This window comes from Enhydra lutris, unplaced genomic scaffold (genome assembly GCF_002288905.1).
Source record: "Enhydra lutris kenyoni isolate GAN:26980312 unplaced genomic scaffold, ASM228890v2 scaffoldscaffold9, whole genome shotgun sequence".
Classification (NCBI taxonomy): domain Eukaryota; kingdom Metazoa; phylum Chordata; class Mammalia; order Carnivora; family Mustelidae; genus Enhydra; species Enhydra lutris.
Window position 1 is genome coordinate 63,566,491 of NW_019154093.1, and position 20,864 is coordinate 63,587,354.

Genomic DNA, 20,864 nt, shown 5'->3' on the forward strand with positions numbered 1-20,864 from the left:
TTCTTAAAGAAATTGAAATGGCTCAAAATTCTCCTTTTGAATTCATAACTAGACTTTAAGACTTCCCATAAGTAATATAAGTTATTATTTTAAAATAAATACTGGTTATGTGTCAAAAGATCCCACCCTAATTCCAAAATTACAAAGTCTACATATGTCTAAATGACCACAAGCCAAGATTTTAGGCTCAGAATTCCTCTTCTACTTAAATTTTTATACTCTTTGACAGAGGATTTTTAGTTAATCACATGTCACCGTATATTTTTCCCTCTGCTAAACTTTAAATTTGTATTTTCTTTAAAGAATCAAATAGTTTCTTCAAATTAATGTCTATTCTAACACACACATAAAATTAATTACTAAGTTTATATAATGATAACTTCTAACCTCTCTTAGAAGTATGGAAAAGATTGCCCAATAAAGAGCACTTAAAATATACTTATCTAAAAATAAACTTTTTTTTTTTCTAATTCATTACAATGTTCTCAATGCATATAGCAGGATAACTGTTCTTATAAATGGTAAACTGGTACCTGTCAGATTAATGATTCCAAGAAATCCAGTAATACATAATGTGTGGTAGCTTTACTATGAAGTTAAGGTAATGATCGGACAAACCCATCCAGTTAGCCAGCCTGGAGTTCTGGGGCTACCTGTGCCATCCAAAGCCATCTGAGTCTCTATTGCCAGTTGCCAGTTGCGACCCAAGTTTAAGCATTCATGGGAACATCCCTAGGTCCTGCTGGTACCTCCAGAGCAGTACAAGTCCTTTGATTCACAGCTGTTCTCTGGGTCAGTATTACAGTGAGGAAAGTGAGGCATCAATGGCACAAAATTTAAGGAGGTACTCACTTTCAGAGTCTTGCAAGTACCATCTAAGTTTCCCAACATAGGGTTTTAAATGGCCTTGCCAGTCTTTTTTTTTTTTTTTTTTTTTTTATTTTAGAGTGAGTCTCAAGCAGACTCCCCACTAAGCCCAACATGGGCTTGATTTGAGACGCTGAGATCATGACCTGAGCTGAAATCAAAAGTCCAATGCTCCAACAACCAAGCCACCCAAGTGCCCCATGTGCCTGTCTTAACCCTTCTTTCTTACTTTCTCTGACCCAAAATAGAAACTTAACTCCACCCTCTCTCCCCACCCCTGACTGACTTCATTTGAGAACCTGCTGGATGGAGAATGGGAGATAATCATCAATTCTGTTAAATCCAAATTCAAAATCAGACTTCATGGGATAGGGAAGTTTTACCATAATTTCTCTTCCTCCTAAAATATGCACATTAGGCAGTGAGGTCAACAGTTTTCATTTCTTGAAGAAAAAGATATAACCACTGAAAGCAATGGGATAAAGAGAGTTTTTCTGAGACTTAAGATGTTGGAAGTCAGCTTTTCAAGGAATCTGAAAGAACTTGAGTGGATGACAATGGATTTAAAAGGAAATGTGTGATGAGTTAAAAGTAAATTTTTACCTCCACTCTTACCTTCTCATATAAACTATATAAATATTTTAAGAGTGGAAAGGCAAGATGGAAAAGGGGAGGGCCCAGAAATTTTGGTAGATCCCAGAAAAAAAGGATCATTGCTCAGCAACTCAGGTTAGACATAGCGGGGTAAAGGTACTTGGAGATCATGAGCTAGAGAAGCTATGATGAAGCCCTGGAAGGAGGTTACTAGACTGTGAAGTTTCCTGAGCCCCAGTATTGAGTGGAATATTAGAAGTAACTGTCATGCATTCAAAAGTGACTTAAAAGTAGCACAGAGGTGGGGAACAGAAATGGATCTGGTGAAAGGGAATGAAGGATGACTCCACATCCCCCATGACTGGCTATTAATGGAAATACATAATGAAGAATCAGCTGGGCTCACCTCATCTACCACACTTGTCACCAAATCCCATGGAAGTCAGATCTTAGCCCAGAGTACTAAGGAGGGGCAAGGAGACCAGCGGGGACAAAAATCCTGAAAATGACAATGACTAAATTTCTACTCTGAAAAAGCTCAAAACAAAAAATCAGTTTGGTTACAGAAAAAGAAAGGAGGTTATATTTCCTATATGCGTGAATTTCTAGTCTGATACTTGTATTCTCTATACAAACAATGCATTTTTTACCTATTGAAGAAGGCATTAAATGGCAAAGAAACTTGGTTTTGGTTATTTTATTTTATTTTATTTCAGAAACTCCTTCAGGCACTGGGTCTAGTTTTGGAAGATTGCTATTGTCAGCAATCAGGAATGCAAGCTCAATCTTAAGAAGTCGTTTTAAAATATGGAATAAGAAGAGGTGAGGGTAGAACAGGGACTGCTTTCTTACTATGAATCTGGTCAAAAATTCGTTTAACTTTGGAGTTTAAAAAAAGAAATTCATATTGTGAATTTGCTATGTATCAACACTGGGACCTGCATTTTATGTCAAGTTTAACAGAGCCAGGTAGCTGGTTATCGAAGCAAGAATGATTCTACTTTTCTTTCTAAATGAGGTTAAGTGATGACTGTATTAACTATGTGTGTTTTGTCCCTTAATAGTCATGCAAGCTTGAGAAAGAAAAATGGACCCTGGCACACAAAGTAAATCATAAGGATAATTTCCAAAATATAAAAAACAACCACATTTGGAAATCATGTATTAGAGGGAAAACACATTGACCTGTCCTTCTTTGTAGGAACTCTCTCACGATTCTTTCAAGGCTCTCGAATCTCACCCCACATGGTGCTAGTTAACTAAATTCTCATCTCCACTGCTCTTGTCATCATGTTTTTCAGTGTCCTGCTAAGCCACACCAGAGCCTGAGGCAAAAGGAAAGAGGTATGCTCCTATATACATGTTTTATATGTTTTTGTATTATTTGTCTTGCTTACAAAGTCTTTTGATGCCCCTTATATTTTGTACCTCAAGTCGGTGCCTCACTTGTCTCTCCCTAACCATACCCAAAGGCTCAAAGATCTAAGATCCAAACTCTTCCCACTCTCCACACTTTTCCTGGATAACTCTATATGCAGGCCTTTATACCCATATATACTCTGATGATTCAAAATTCTTCATCTCCTTTCCTGAATCCTTTTACTGAGCTACCACATGGGATATTACAAGAAACAAAAGATCACAAACTGAACTCATGATTTCTGTCCCAATTTATCTTATAAACAACTAAATGCACATATAAAGTAAACTCACAAGTCATATTTATTTTACTTCCTGTTATAGACTGAAGGTTTGTGTTCCCCCCATCCAGAATTCATATATTGAAATTCTAACTCCCCAGTGTGATGATATGAGGAGATGGGGCATATTAGAGGCGATTAGGTCATAAAGGTGAAGACCTCATGAATGGGATTAGTGCCCTTATAAAAGGGACCCCAAAAAGCTCTCTCATCCCATTTGCCATATGAGTCATCTATCAACCCGGAAGCAGGCCCTCACCAGACACCAAATCTGCCAGTGCTCTGAGGTTGGACCTCCCAGCATACAGAAGTGTGGGAATTAAATGTCTGTTGTTTAAGCCACCAGTCTGATATTTTTGCTATTGTAGCCCAAGCAGACTGAGACATGTCCTAAATATATTCAAGTTTATCCACTCTCCTACACATCCACTGCACTGTCTTCTTTTGTCTACAAGCCTTCTACAATAATCTGAGTCTTGCCTCCCATCTTCCTTGCTAAATCCATCTTCTATTATGAAAGTTAGACAAATTCAGCTAAAGGCAAATTTGACCGAATCACAGTGATAATTAAAACTCCTTCGTGGTTCTTCCTTTGAAAGAGTACTATTGTTATTTATTGACATTTCAAAAAGAATGTGAGAACTTCTTGGCAAGGTCTATGTCAAATTCATCTTCATTCCACTGTGAAAAGTGACACAATGGTTAGCCCATTATCAAAAGGCAACAAATACAAAACAAAAATAGTGACTAAGATTGTGAACCTCACACAGGAAAACAGTAACAATTTATGAAAACCTATATATTACTGTGGTCATTTCTTAGAATGGAAAAAAAAAAAAGTCAGTGATTAATTTTTATACAGTTTTACTTAAAAAGTTCTGGTGCCAGATTGCATGAGTGCAACCTCTGATTCTACCATTCAATAGCGGAATCCTGGACAGGATGTCTAATAATTGGCTGTCTTTAACTGCCTTCCCTTTTTATTCTCACCCAGTTTTCTGATTCGTAACATTTTCTGGTCTTCAAAAATTGCTAGTGGAAAATGAGTACAAAATATTTATGCAATTAAGACAGTTCAACATTTTTAAAAATGGCAAAAATAAACAGTAGTTATAGAACACCTGCTTAAAAGATACTGGAAATAACTGCTTCGTGCTTCATTAACCAGTATAAACACATTTGCCAGTTTAAATCCCCTACTGAATTCAGAATTTCCAATTAGTACTAGAATGATATCAAACTGCCAAGGGAAGAAATTCCTGGGTTAAAAGAAAAAAAAAATTCAGAATTTCCGTTCCCAGTGCTCTTTTACAGGTCAAACAGATGCCTGTCTTCAAAGAAGCCTATAAATTTGTTTATTGGGGCACCTGGGTGGCTCAGTGGGTTAAAGCCTCTGTCTTCAGCTCAGGTCATGATCCCAGGGTCCTGGAATCAAGCCCCGCATCAGGCTCTCTGCTCGGCAGGGAGCCTGCTTCCTCCTCACTCTCTCTCTGCCTGCCTCTCTGCCTACTTGTGATCTCTGTCTGTCAAATAAATAAGTAAAATCTTTAAAAATAAATAAATAAAATAATTTTTTAAAAAAATTGTTTATCAAAACTAAACCTACATCCATTTTAATAGACAATTTTAGACTATAATTTGTAATTTATTCATCTCTAAGTGCCATTCAGTACAGGGCCTAAAATATGGTTGTTTTTAGGACCAAATGGACTTCTTAAAAAGAAAGGCATAGAGGGACAGAAAACTATGCAATCTTAAGAAAAACTTCTTCCCTGGGAATTCAAAGAAACACAACCCATAACCCTGATGCACATATGCAAAGAGTGATAAGTCAGTGATCATCTGAACTAAATCAAAACAAAATTGTAAAGCCAAAGCAAAATCGTTAGAAAATGAAACAAAATAAACATAGATAAATAACACCTTTGTATTTGGTGGTCAGCAAGTTAGCTGAAAATGATCTCTTTGGCTATCTTCAGAAATGATATACGATTATTGGTTAAAAAAAAAAAATGGACAACCACTACAACCCACATTTTTCTTACTTTGATGATTCTATTTTCCAATACTCTTACTTGTCTTTCCTAAAGAACCTAGGTGATATCCTGAAAAAGATGCACTAGATCCAGATGACCTGAATTCTAGATCTGGCTGCAGCACTAAGTGATTTCAAAAAGCTTAAGTAAATCATTTAGCATTTTCAGCATAGTCCTCATCCATAAAACAAGGAGACAAATCTGAGTTGTCCATTCACATCATGGTAAAAACCAAATGTAATATGCAAAGGTACTCTGGAAACTGTACAGCACTATACAAGAAAAAATGTAATTCTTATGTCTAATATATAAGGAATACATAAAAGAACGGTCATATTCATTCATGCATTCTTTCAACAGGTATTTAGTGAGCACCAGCTGTTCTAGAAACCGGGAACACAGCTTATGAAACAGAACACACAACGAACAAAACACAAAAATCACTGCCCTCTTGGACTATATTCCAGTGGAAAAAAACAAAAAATAAATTAGTGAGTGAAAAACGGAGTATATCAGTGACAAGCGCTAGAAGAAAAATTAGGCAGAGAAGTCTAAAGAGAGCTCAGAATGGGGCAGTCTTAGAGTTCTAAATAAAGTGGCTGGAGAAGGTCTTGCTGAGGTGACAACTGTACAAAAGAAATTGTGCAAACTCCATGTGAGTTGAAAAACCACTGAAAGATTCTGAGCACAGGAATTTTAAAAGGATTTCTCATGTGTATTAAGACAAGATTCTACCAGGAAAGGCGTAAGCACAGAAACTGTTTCAAGGCTATTGAAACAAACCAGATGAGAGATAATGGTATGGGCTTAGAAAGGTTGGTAGTGGTGAAGGTGGTGAGAGGTGATAAGACTCTGGATATAGACAGCATTTAAAGTGAGGAGAAAAAATGAGATCACCAACATAATGAGCCTCGGAAAGAGAGAGAATGATCTAAGCCTTAGGCACTCTTAATATTCAGGGGTGAGAAGATGAACAAAGAAGCCAAGGAGATGCTTAATAAAGGAGTCTGATGTCCTGCAATTGAAGAGAAAGAAAATATTTTAGGAAGGAGAAAGAGATTTTTTGTATCAAGCGCTGCTCATAATGCCCCAAGATTTGACTGTTTGTCTAGCAATTTAAATTGATTTTCCCTAAAAGCAAAATTTGAGACAGGGATTTGCGTACAGGTGATTTACGGAGTAAGTCCTACTCAGGAAAAGTATAAGAGGGATAAAGCAGGGTAGGAAGGAAGGAAACTTGCAGAGCAAGGATGTAGTCAGTGATACTGTCTAGTCATAGCCGAGCAATAGGGCAGGGCAAGGCTCAGGAACATAATAGCCCACAAGAGTTCTTGTCCCTGCCTTGAAGCAAGTAGGCTGACCTCCTTCAGGATATTGTCTTTGTCTTTAGTTTTGGAAGTTTAATTATGACATATCTTGCTATAGATTTCTTTGGGTTTCACTCAGGTCTTTGAATCTATCGGTTTAAATTTCCTGCCAAATTTGGAAAGTTTTTACCCATTATTTCCTTTCTAGTATTTTTCAGCCCTTCCCTCTTTCTTCTCTTCCTCTGGATAGCAGCAGAAGTCCAGTGGTCTCTCCACTGACATCACACAGGTGAGTGGAGATATGGACCCACTCGGTTACTAGCTAGCTAATGGGGATCAAAGTACTGGCTCCCTAATCTGTCCACCCAAGCCAGGTATTTGGTTCACAGTTTTTCTTGCTGTGTTTGGCTAGAGTAGAGAAATTACTATCTGAAGGTTTTTGGTCTTGCTAGACTGTTCCTTCCCTGTTATTTTAGTTAGAGAGAGCAGAGTTTTGTTCAGACTTGTGTGTGTGTGTTTGGGGGGGCGTAGGGGTAGGTGGGTGGGTGTGTGCATGCATGCACACACAGTTATCATTGCCAGTTCTCCAATTTCTTTAGCTCCAAGACCGGGATATTTTTTTCATTTTATTTATCTATTTTACTATTTCCATTTTTTTCCAAAACACGTTTGATTTATTTTTACTTTTAAATTTAATTAATTAATTTAAGTAAGCTCTACACCCAATGTGGGGCTTCAATTAATGATCCCAAGATCAAGAGTCAGATGCTCTACTGACTGACCCAGCTGAGCACTCCTCACCAAGACTGGGATAAATGCAGAAAAAAGGAACCCAGGGAACTCACTACTGTTTCATTCTTTAGGATGCATTTCTCTAGCTAGGTGGCCTTCTCTCTTCCTTTCAAAGTCTTATGTTTGCTTTATATACACATAAGGTTTTTTAATTTTGATGAGTGATTATAAAACTCAAGTATGAAAATTTACAAATTAAAATATAAATCATATCTTTTGGTTACACTTCTAATCAATTCTTCATGCAAACACAAAGAGCATACTAATGAAAAGGAAAGGAATTACATTCTTTAACTGCACTGAGAATAACTTTCAAACCTAGCTCTATTGTTCCACTTTGGGTATGAATTTCACTGCTCTTTTTTAATACAAGTGTGTCAAATAGAATTTTCAAAATGGTATAAATTCAGACCAATAAAACTGATCTTACAAATTGAGATGATTAGATGATTTTCCACTAATACTTGCTTATCATAGAAAACTTGAAGCAAACAGAAGTACTAACAAAACAAAGCTAATCACTATTAACATTCCATTATATTTTCTTTTTCTATGTGTCTTGGTGTGTGTGTGTGTGTAACTGCACACAACCATTCTTAAATATAATGTTCATGCCTTTTCCTTGTAATATAGATTGTATTTTTCCAGATTATTATTTTAAAAAAATTTCCACGATTGCACAATTTTCCACTGAATGGATCAGCCCTAATTTATTTAACCACAACTCATTGGGTGCAATTCAGTGGGTTTTCTCCCACATTTTTCTCTACCAAATAAATAACATAGGGATAAGTTTCTTTCGACTTATTTCTTTACCTACATTCCTAATTCTTTGTTTAGGATAGTCTACTAGAATATGAATTATTGGGTTGTAAGTGATAATTTAAAGATACTGTTATGGACGTAATTATGTCCCCAACAAATTCATATGTTGGAGTCTTAATCTCCAAATACACTCAAAATGTAAGTGTATTTGGAGACAGTCTTTACAGAGGTAACTGAATTAAAATGAGGTCATTAGGCAGGACCCTAATCTAATATGATTAGTGTCATTATTAGAGGAAATTTGGACATAGGGACATACAGAGAAAAACACCACATGAAGACACAAGGAAAAAGCAGCAGAAAAGCGTCAGAAGAAAACAACCCTCTCAGATTTCTAGCCTCCAGAACATTGATAATTTCTATTTTTTAGAACACCAATTAATGGTACTTTGTTACGGCAGCCCTAGCGAACTAAACACAGGTGTTAATGAATATTGTCAAAGATACTGTCAAACTGCTTTTCTCAGAATTTGTGCCAATATATACTCAATGGAGAAAACCCATCTCACTGCATCTTTGCTGATAATTTATATACATATATATAAAGTTTATATGTATATATTATATAAATAATAACATAAAATAAAATATAAAAAGGAAATACTTTTATATTTTTATATTTTTGTTTATTTTTATATTTATATTTATAAAAATAAAAAATAACATATTTATATGTAATATTATATATTATTTGTATGTACACACATATGGTAAAATGAGACAGTTTACAGCTTAACATTTTAGAACAAAATGCTAATTTTCATAAAATAAAAGTAATACAAATGATAACAAAGAAAGCCTCTCTTTCTCAATAAAACCTTATTCTTTCTCAATAAAGGTTTCTCAATACATACATACATGTATTGTATGTATGTATGTATACATGTATACATATGTATAAACATATGTTTACCATACATAGCTTAATAATATATAAATGCGACCTTAGAGAAGAAGTCATATAATTTTTCTGGATCAGAGTTCTCATACCTTTAAAATGATTTAGACTTAATTATCTTTGAGGGCTTTCTAAATTTAAAATTTACATGACTTCTTTAGTCACATCATAATATAAGATCATGCCTTAAAGGGGCACCTGGGTGGCTCAGTGGGTTAAGCCTCTGCCTTCGGCTCAGGTCATGATCCCAGAATCTTGGGATCAAGCCCCACATCGGGCTTTCTGGTCAGCAGGGAACTTGCTTCCTTTCCTCTCTCTCTGCCTGCCTCTCTGCCTACTTGTGATCTCTGTCTGTCAAACAAATAAATAAAATCTTAAAAAAAAAAAAAAAAGATCATGCCGTAGAGTCAGTCTCTTACTTGATCTAATGATCTAATTTGGATCACACTAGTCTCCTTTCAGAGACCACATGGTGGAAAGCAAAACTCACCCAAATGGTACAAAGAAAAGTGGACTCCAAATTCAGGTTTGCTACTAAGTGGCTGTGTTATCACCTCAAGTCACATTGTCTCTTTGTATTTCTATTTCCTTTTTTCATTTAAAAAACTTTGCTGAGTGCCCAGTGACAAAAAAATTTTTTTAAAAATCACATGAATACATACACATCTGTACGCATAGTTCAATTTCCATCATCAAAGAGTTAATATGTAAGGAAGAAAGAAGTACATAAAAAATAAACTAGAATCATTACATTAGACAGTATAAGCAAAGTACTAAAAAGGCCAATGCAAATAAACTAATGCTATTAATTGTTTCACTAACTGACCTGAGAAAATTAATTTTGGGGAAATAAACTTTGAGAAATTGGGTAAAAAGGAAATTGCTTTCCTAATTTAAAAATGTATACCCCCTAAAATGGTATTTTAAACATTGCCTTCAAGGTTGTACTTAATCACCATTTATGGCTTCCAAGTGCCAGACTCATGTTAATCTCATAGGATCAGCTAAATAATATTTCAGCCACCAGTAATCTCAGACATTTTTGCCCCTGTACCTCACTTTGAAATATTCAAAGTTCACAGTGTCCCCCAAATACTGTTCATATATTCCCCAAAGGCATTATCCTACAACAGTCTGTATATACCAATGTATTCTTCAGTTGAACTATATCGGTAATATGGCAACTCTTCCGTGTCCTTGTGTTAATACACAAAACAATTTTTAAAGGCTTTAATTAAGCCTTTTTCATTATGATAAATATACTCTTTAATCCGCACCACCTATTTTACCTCCTCCCCACCCACCAATCTCCCATCTGGGAACCATCAGTTTGTTTTCAAAAGTTAAGAGTCTGGTTCTTGGTTTGCACTTTTTCCTTTGCTTCTTTGTTTTGTTTCTTAAATTCCACATATGAGTGAGATCACATGGCATTTGTCTTTTTCCAACTGACTTATGTCGCTTAGCATTATACTCTCTAGCTCTCACCATGTCATTGCAAATGGCAATATTTCATTCTTTTTTAGGGCTGAATAATAAATATTCCATTGTTTATATATACCACATTCCCTTTATCCATTCATCTATCAACAGACACTTGGGCTTTCTCCATAGTTTGGCTATTGTAAATAATGTTGCAATAAACATAGGGGTGTATGTATCTTTTCAAATTAGTGTTTTCATATTCTTTGAGTAAATACACAGTAGTGGAGTTACTGGATCTATAATAATTCCATTATTCTTTGTTTCAGAAACCTCCATACTCTTCACAGTGCCTGTACTAGTTTGCACTTCTACCAACAGTGCAAGAGGGTTCCTTTTTCTCCACATTCTTGCCAACACATTGTTTCTTGTGTTTTTGATTTTACAAAACAATTTAAAAAGAAATTTTATAGAGTTTTAAGAAAATAAGTTTTGGCACCATACTAAATCCATATAATTTTTTAAATGTTTCAATAGATTTTTAAGGAATAAAAGACATTTTTGAGATTTTTCAAATATAAAATATTTAAAATATGAAAAAATTATAGCTGTACTTTACACATATTTAATTGTATTTCAAAGTATATGTAGAATCTTGTCCTATAATATATAAGATGAGATCATTTTCAGTGTGAAATCATCTATCAGTTGTACTTACAGAGCAGTTTTTATCAGGATTTCTTTTCCAATGTTTCTTGTCTACTTTCTTGGCTGAAGTGGAACGCAGCATTGCATGAGTTTGCGTTCGAGGATTTAAAGCCAGGATACTCTGAAGACAGCAAAAACAATGTATAATCAGATATACTGGCAGCATTTAAAAAAAATAAAAATTTAAGGATTTCCTGACACACCTTAAAGACATACTAAAAATGTTTTCTCCTTCTGCTATTATAATTTCACAATAAGCTTAGCTAAAGTAATCATTTACTAGGCAATATACTTGTTGATTTTATAAGAATATTGATCATAATATGAAAAATTTAAAAATCACACAAACTATACTAAAGACTCCTTAAGATAAATTTTATTCATAGAATTTACATGAGAATGAGATCAGAAAAGATGGAGGTTTCATTTAAACTTGTAATAATAGTACTCTCCATTTTAAGTTTTTAGAATTTACAAATTGCTTTCACATGCAGCACCCAATTTAACTTAATAATAGCTACTACCTCAAAATTTTGGATGAGCAAATAAATTCAAGGTGGTTAGGTTACCCACTTGAGATCTCATAATTAATATGCAGAAGGGACTGACTTAGAACATAAGTTCTTCTCATTATTAAGCTTATATTCAAATTCATCCAAAAATAAAGTCTATATTTTACTGTGACTTTGTGAAGCATAAAAGTAGAAGACAAAACCTTTTTAACCACATGTGCAAATACATTAAATGGCACCTGAATAACTCAATAAAGAATTAATTTCAAAGTCCTGTCCTTTTTTTTTTTAAGATTTTATTTATTTATTTGACAGAGATCACAAGTAGTCAGAGAGGCAGGCAGAGAGAGAGGGGGAAGCAGACTCCCTTCTGAGCAGGGAGCCCGATGCGAGGCTCAATCCCAGGACCCTAGGATCATACCTGAGCTGAAGGCAGAGGCTTTAACCCACTGAGCCACCCAGGTGCCCCTCAAAGTCCTATCTTAGGCAAGCATTTAAAAGAAAACCACTAGAGATCTTCTAGAATGGGGTGGTATGAAGACCTCTGCAGATCAATTCTCCAGCAAAACAAACATACTGATAAAAATTAGCAAAAATAAGAGCCCTTTAAAATCTCCAGAAATCATGCTAAAGTCAAATAGCAATAGAAGAAACAGTTATTTCAAGAAAAACCTACTAAAACTTGGTAATAGTGAAGGTCTATGGCATCTGAGGGATGGCCTGTCCACCCCACCCCCCATGCTCCCCTCTCAGAATGACAGAAATTCCACCTCAAGAGAGTGCAGCCAAGAACACAAGGGCCCATCTGCCCCAGCTTCCAACTGAGACTGTGGTATGTCTCAGAGAAGGGCAGACTATTAGTATTTCTCACCCCCCACTCCTCCCACTCACACCCTTCTCCCCATCCACTATGCAGCTACGAAACTCCACAAAGTGCAGCTGAGATGTCAGGAGCTCCCTTGCTTCACCCAGCTCCCATTCATAGAACAGAGGCTCTACCTGAGGAACAGCATACCAATAACCCAGGGGTCCTGATCACCCTCCTCTCAACTTGCTCACTATTTGGAATTAATATACCAGGAGAAGCAAACTGAAATCAGAAGCTACTGCCCATACTCACACTCTACACATACAGCAAGAGTGTCAATCTGAAAGAAACAGGCCACTAAAACCACCCCTAGCTCTGTAGCTGTGGCTTAGAGACTTTTCACAGCACAAGAAGCATGCCAGAAGGAACTGACTTTATTAGAATCAGTATGTAGGAAAGTTCAAGCCTATGGGTGCTCCCAAAACAATAAATAGTTTCATGGCAAACAAGAGGAGGATGATAGCTTCATGAGAGCAATCAACCAAATCATAAGGCAGATAGTTTACCAGAGAGAACCACGAAAAGAAATGGTTAAGAACAGCTCCCCTAAGGTCACAGGAAACCTCAAAGACTCACTTCAAAAGCTATCCCTGCAAGGGTCCCAAATTTAATTGACTTACACTGTGGAACAATTTATATCCCAGAGCACTGTCAAAAATAATAGAACAATCAGCCAACAATCAATGAAAACCAAGAGCTGGGTGTAATACCAACAGAGGTGAGCAATTGAACAGCAAAAACAAAACAACAACAAAAGGAGAAAAGGCATATAGAGCCCTGATAAAACCACTAGTATCCCAGAGTAATTGTACACAAGCTCAAGACTTCATCCTATGCAAGTACAATCAGAAGTTCACACCTTAGGGGAAAGAGACTTCCCAAAAATGGTCCATCGAGTCACTAAACAAATAGGCAAACACCAATAACGCCCATCTTTGAGAGGAGGTGGTTAATATCCAGAATATAATGTTTTATGTAAAATGTTTACTTTTCGATAAAAAAAAAAATTATAAGACATTCAAAGAAACAGGATTATGTGATCCACACAAGAAAAAAAGCAGACAACAGAAACTCCCTCCAGAGGGAGCAGGTGTCAAATTCAACACACACACACAAAACTTTATCTATATAGTACACTCTACCCAACAACAGCAAAATGCACATTTTTCTCAGGTATACACAAAACATTCTCTGGGATGGACCATAACCTAAGCCATAAAACAAGCCTCAATAAATTTTTAAAACCATACAAAGTAGTTCTCCAACCATAATAGAATGGAATCAAATATCAATAATGAAAGAAATTTTGGAAATTCACAAACAACATAGATGAACATAGTTAACATTAAGCTGAGAGAACCCAGTTATAAAATAGCACATATTGCATGATTTCATTTATATAAAATTTCCAGAGTAGGTAAATATACAGAAACAGAAAACAGACTGTGCTTGCCAGGGATGGGAGAACTAGGGGGAAATGGAGAAACTGACAAAGGGTACTTGGTTTCCTTTTGGGGTGATGAAATTGAGGGTGGGGATGGCAACACAACTCTATTAATAGACAAACAGCTTTTGAATTCTATACTTTGTGTGAGTGAATTGTACAGTATGTGAATTATACCTCAATAAAGCTATTATCAAATAAATAGTCACTAAATTCTACGTTCAGCAGATTTCACTGTGTACTATATTCACTCTAATAAACATCACTGGGACTTAATTTACTAGCCCAATATAAATGAAGATTATTTTTAGCAATTCCTATATATGACAGACATGAAATTTCTTCAAAATCCACCAATTTAGATGTCTAGGTTTTCTGGACAACAAACATCAAATAGAGCTATTAGTTTTATGGTTTTAAATGGCTTATTCCTTATGATGAAATAATGACAAAAGAACATATTAATAAGAGCCAATACTAGAAAATATAACATCATTTTTATACAAAAAAGTTAAAAATACTTTCTTATTATAAAATAAATGTTTTTTGTCATTATTTAACCTTGAGCCATTACTAATCTCATACATTAATTCAAGCTGATGAATACAAAGATGACATTTTTTAAAGGTAGATATTGTGACAAACATTTAAAGGAAAAAAACCCTGGATAACAGGCAAGATGGTTCCATTTATTTTAGCTTTTACTTCACAATCCATATTGTGATAAATGATTATGTTTATCTATGTCAGCATAGTAATGTAATTTTTGAGAATAAACATTCTGAATGCAATTTATTGGCTGCTTATCACAGTAACTTTTCTTTTACATAGCATAAGTAGAAAGTATAACATAACATGAAATATTGGGTTAACCTTTTACGAAAAGGCAGTGAGTTGAATTCAATGGATCTTGGGTAAAAATAAATTGGATTGTGGAGAATAGTTACCAAGAATTTGACTTAATATCCCAAATGAAAAGTGATATAACATAAAAATTCAAAATATAAGTGGATGAGGGCTGTTAAAAACAATTTCCAAAGCAAGACATTTTAAAATTAAAAGTCAATATCATCAATAACTAAATAGCTGGCAGAATAATATAGGAGAGTTCTGAATTGCATTCTTCCTAAGAAATGACCAAAGCCAGATCCTACCAGGGTCACAGAGTCCGCTCTCCCGATAAATTCAGCGCTTTAAAAGGCCTGTTAACCCTTTCAGATACAAGGCTTGTTACTGATAGAGGGGATTTTCTCCCCTACAAAGAATTTGGCCTTTGGCTTTCCCAATCATCTGCAGTAAAACAATAAAAATGTACTGGTGATTCTAGAAGCAAAACAAACAAACAAAAAACAAAAACAAGAATCTGAGAAATTTTCCCTATACCATTTAGTTTAAGAAATGATAGAATATGATCCAGACACAGACTTATATGTGAGAGCAAATCAGGTTTATGTGTTGTCACTGTGTTGTCTATCAACACTATTCTGGGAAGTGTTGTGAAGAATGCCACAACATACAAGCTAAAATTCCGCATCTGAGGAGAGTCTTTCTTTACTCGCATAAAGGGCACAAAGAGGAGGCCTCACTTCACAAATAAAAGCATTAAGAATTAGACTAAAAATACTGGAACTGCAGTATTATTTGAGAGCTTGAATTCCAACCACAGGAAGCCAGTTGGCCAAAATGTCCTCTTTCTAAAAATGTGGCTTTGTTTTATATCACAATATCAGTTATCTAAACATAATGCATCATTAAGCTTTCCTCATCCTCTGCATTTTAAATTATAAACAAATGTTTCCTCTTCATTCCTGGCCACCACTGTAATTCTGAGCCATTAACATGTTACACACATACTGACATTTTAGATTTAGAGGCTGAACTTGGTAAATTAGATTTTAGCTTATTTAGATTATGCTTAAATTTTGTCTTTGATGGCTTTTTCTGGGTCTTCCATAAGTTGTCTCCTACTTCCCATTCCATCAGATAAAAATTTTAAAAAAAAAGAATAAAAACCATGTTTTTCTCATTTTTTTCATAACTGGACATAAATATCTTCATTTCAATAAAACATTTTATTGTGCTATCATTTTTTTCTCAATAAATATTCTTAACTAAAAGGAAAATGGAATTATCTATTGACTGATACTTTTGTTCAGTATTTGTTCCTTCATCCAGGCAACAATCTAACGAATGTTGATCAATGAAGATCTGAACTTTACATTACTTACTCGTTTAACAGCCTCTTGCTTACAAGCCCTGATCTCAACCAATTATCCCACCCTTTCCCATGTCCATCATTAGTCAAAGTATAGTATGAGTTTAAGTATCTTTAGGAATTCACAAAGGCACCTTTGGTTCTTGGATAAGCTCAGACCTAATAATGATTCACTCTCCTACTGGGTTGCAAGCAGAAGTAGAGAGAACGCAGCTTCATTTTGCATCCTATACCAACACTCAAGATATAAATTAGTCTGAAGTCTGAAAACCTTGGAAATCCATGCTAATCAGTCCTGGTCAGGGACTCTCAGATTTTCTTAATTACTATTATTATCATTTAATGCACTTCTAGTCTTTGGCCAGCCTCTAGACTTCTTTTCCCTTAGCTTGAAGTATCTTTTGAGGTAACTTTCTTTTATCTTTTTTTTTTTTTTTTCATTTACTAGCTCTACACAAAGGCCAATTTTCCCTTTATGCAAATGTTTAAGTCACTGCAATCAATAAATAATCAATGAAGGAGTTTATGACAGTTCTAAATTTTAAACTTTCATTTTATTAAGTATTCACTAAGCAATACACATAACGTCTGAACTTAAATTTGGGTTTAGGTTTTAGCTCTACTATTTTTGCTGGGTATTTAAACTCTCAATCCCTGTACTTCTTCAACAATAAAATGGTGATTAGGAATGTACCTTCCTTCTCAGATGGTTCTTTTGAGGATTAAATAAAATGATACACAGGGAGATGGGGTAACTGGGTAATGGGCACTAAGGAGGGTATGTAATCTGATGAGCACTGGGTGTTACATGCAACTAGTGAATCATTGAACACTACGCCAAAATCTAATGATGTACTATGTGCTGGCTAATTGAATTTAAATTAAAAAATAAATAAATATAAATAAGATGATACATAAAAATGTCTAGAAGGTGTATGCTGTAAAGGCTTAATTCCTGTTGTTAGTTAGTATGTGACAGAACTAGATTTTAGGTTCCATTCACCCAAAGTATATTCATATTCTTATACTGCCAATTTCGAATATATACAAGGGAATCATTTTCTTTAAGTACAGGAGTATAGAAAAAGATAAAGGAAACAGGTGAAAAGTTAACTATAAATGAAATAGTAAGAAAAAAATAGAGCTGTATCCAGGTGAAACCAAATCATTGGTCCTGAACTTATCTGTGCCCTAAGCCTACAATTTCGGAGGGAGACTGCCTGAAAATGCAATACGCTTTTCACAAATTAAAATGGCAGTGGGGAAGGGTCATGAAATTCAAATATAGATTTTTAAAATCCACTACACATAAATAGAAATGCAGATATCATTTTATAATACATACAACAGTATATAACCCATGGACCTTTGGTTTAAACATGTTTAGGTGAATTCACATTACAATTCCTTCCAGAGAAAGGTCAGACCAAAAGTGATGAGTTTATAAAACATCAAAAAACTCATCAACTGGAAATGAATGAGCCCCTTCAGAATGCTAGTCCTTTTGCCTAGGGAATCTGATTCATTTCTACTGAACAAATAGTTAACCCAAATAAAATAGTTTATGCATCTTAAAACATCCCATTCATAATGTCATTCTTTAACTAAATGAGGGAAGGTCAGCTACTTGAAGTTGTTGCCTGCATTTCAAGGCCCAGTATGTGACTCTCCTTTGCTTATAAAATACACACCATACACCATGCACCTCAGTGTTCTTTACGTATAATAAATGCCTTTTTATTGTCTTTCAGAAAAGATTGAGAACTCAAACACAGGAACAATTACTTACACATCTGATATAAATCTGACAATTCCTAATACAAAACAGAGCATGCCAGAGTGGTGACTGATTCTGACTTAGACGCCGTATTAGTCAGCTTGGGCTGCTATAAAAGAATGTCACAGAGGGGTGCCTGGGTGGCTCAGATAGTTAAGTGTCAGACTTTTGATTTTGGCTCAGGTCCTGATCTGTGTCATGAGATGGAGCTCTGCACTGGGCATGGAGCCTGCTTAAGATTCTCTATCTCTCTCTCCCTCTCCCGCTGCCCCTTGTTCCAACCCCCCCCCCACCCTGCTGGTATGTGCACTCTCTCTCTTAAAAGAAAAAAGAAAAAAAAAAAAAGGGATCTCTAGACTGAGTAACTTGAACAACAGACATTTCTTTTTCACAGTTCTGGAGGCTGGGAGTTCCAAGAAGGTGGTGACCTATTCAGTTACTAGTAAGAGACCACTTCTCCCTGGTTTGCAGAAAGTCACCTACTCTCTTTGTCCACATAGGGCACAGAGAGACAGAGAGCTCTCTTGAGTCTCTTATAAAGGCACTAACCCCAATGAGAGGACCCCACCCTCAGGGCCCCATCTAACCTAATTACCTCCCAAAGGCCCAATCTCCAAATAATATGGATTGAATGTTAGGGCTTCAACACACAAAATTTTTATTTTAAGATTTTATTTATTTATTTGGCAGAGAGAGAGTGTACAAGCAGGGGGAGCAGCAGAGGAAAAGGGAGAAGCAGGCTCCCCACTGAACAGGTAGCCCTGTGCATGGCCCAATCCCAAGAGCCTGGGATCATCACCTGAGCCAAAGGCAGATGCTTAATGGACTGAGCCACCCAGGTGCCCCAACACAAAATTTAAGGCGGACACAGATACTTAGTCCATAATCATCGTGGAAAAATTTCTACTTTTTGTAGATCTGTGCAAATCTGTAAATACTGGGAATTAATTTACAAGATAGACTTATCTTAAGATTATAAACAGTACCACATTGAGTTTATACCTTTATTTTATCAAGAAGAGACTTTGGTGGGGCACGGGAACCAAAATGGACGAAGGAGAGCGGAAGACACAAGCTCTCAGTTATGAACAATTTAAGTCACAGGGATGAAAAGGCACAGCATAGGGAATACAGTGAATGGTATTATAATAGTGCTGATGGGAGCTACACTTGTGGTGAGCATAGCATAACATATAGACTCAGAGAATCATATGCTGTAGACCTGAAACTAATGTAACAGTATATACCAACTATACTTCAATCAAGAAAAAAGAAGAAACTTCAAAAAACAAAAGCAGTATGATATGGCATTACTTAAATTTTAAAAATAAAATAAAAACAAAGAAAAAATAAAAATAATAAAATAAACAAAAATAAAAAATAAAATAAAAACAAAGAAAAAAAAGAAATTAACAATAGCCATTATGTATCCTCTTTTACTCTTTAAGTCATAAGAGTAGCAAAACATTAATAACTTAGATACTAATTTATATACTCTTCATATATTTTCATTACAAAATTGAAAATCAAGTATCATATCCAAACACCAAATGATATCAAAAATAGAAAAAAAAGATAAAAACCTGTAATACAGCAATTTTCTTTAAAAATTTCACTTCTGTAATCATAAACTATTTAATATAATGTTATAAAATATTCATGCATTATATATCTAAATGAAAACCAATATTTGGAAAAGGCATAACTATGAAAATCCATGCTAAAATAGTATCTTATGTTGGCAAGAACTGAATGAATATATATATATATATATATACACACACACACACACATATCTGTATATATATATATGTGTATATATATATATATATGGATATATATGAGTCAATACACAGAAACCCAAGATAATATTATGAAGTGAGAAAATTAATAAGGATTATTATATTATCATAAAAAATGCAAAAGTTCACTGGGTAAATACGACAGTTCATATTCTGGAATTCATGCTTTTTTTATTCAAGAATAATTATTTTATCCTAAAACTTGCTTTACAGAAATTGTCTCAAAGTAAAATCAGTCTTAGAGAGTCTTTTTAAATTATATAAAAAACTACTATGATTTACCTTTAATCCATTAACTTCTGTGGATAACAAACACTGGTTTTCAAAAGATCTGTGTTTACAAGACTAAGGGTCATTTTAGTTCAAGAGAGGTTTAAGTGTATACCAGCATGCCAAAGGTAAAGCAATAGTGACCAGCAAATAGAAAAGCTGGAAAACAAAACTTAAGAAGAAATAAGGAAGTAGGATCTTGCCCAATTGAGTTTTAATTTTTTTTAAAAAATTAACTAAACTGAGCAGGTATCATGATTTTCAGGTTCACAAAACTGTAATAAATCAAGGATTGACTAGTTGCCCTTTATATGGGTAAAAGCAAAAAGGAAACATATATGCACTACCAAGTGATTTATATCAGAAACAAGAACTAAGATGATTTTTTAATGATCTATGAAATTTTTTAACTCATTAGTATGAAGGATTATCATAAGATACTTTCTCTTTTAAGAAGGATAAGGTGGAACAAAGAGTATATGGTGAGTAAGGAAGTTGGACTATAATCAAGAAAATAAAACATGTGAAACATGTGAAAACACTTGTATTATTTAAGTCTTAGTTTAATTCTCAACTCTCCATGACTTCTGCACAGCATTCAATATTGTTAATTCACTCCTCTAACCAGAAACTCATCTGCTTTGGTCCTGACCTCATGGTATAAAGATCACTCTTTCTATTCACTATTTTTATTTTTGTAATTTCTACATCCCCTCTTGACCATAATGAAAGGATCTTGGACCTCTACTACATCCCTTCTACTAATGATTACTTTTCTACATCTGAGCTTTACATCTATATTCTAAACCCTGAGATCTCTGCCTTGATCT

The 20,864-nt window shown here is 34.9% G+C and overlaps 1 protein-coding gene across 1 annotated transcript in view; it reads right to left on the reverse strand.

Annotated features, from left to right (window-relative positions):
• Window positions 1–20,864, reverse strand: part of LOC111142998 (dihydropyrimidine dehydrogenase) — an 828,681-nt gene that overhangs the window by 777,626 nt on the left and 30,191 nt on the right. Inside the window, exon 2 of the mRNA XM_022496386.1 lies at window positions 11,157–11,267. Coding sequence (XP_022352094.1) covers window positions 11,157–11,267 — 111 coding nt within the window. The remainder of the gene's footprint in view (window positions 1–11,156; window positions 11,268–20,864) is intronic.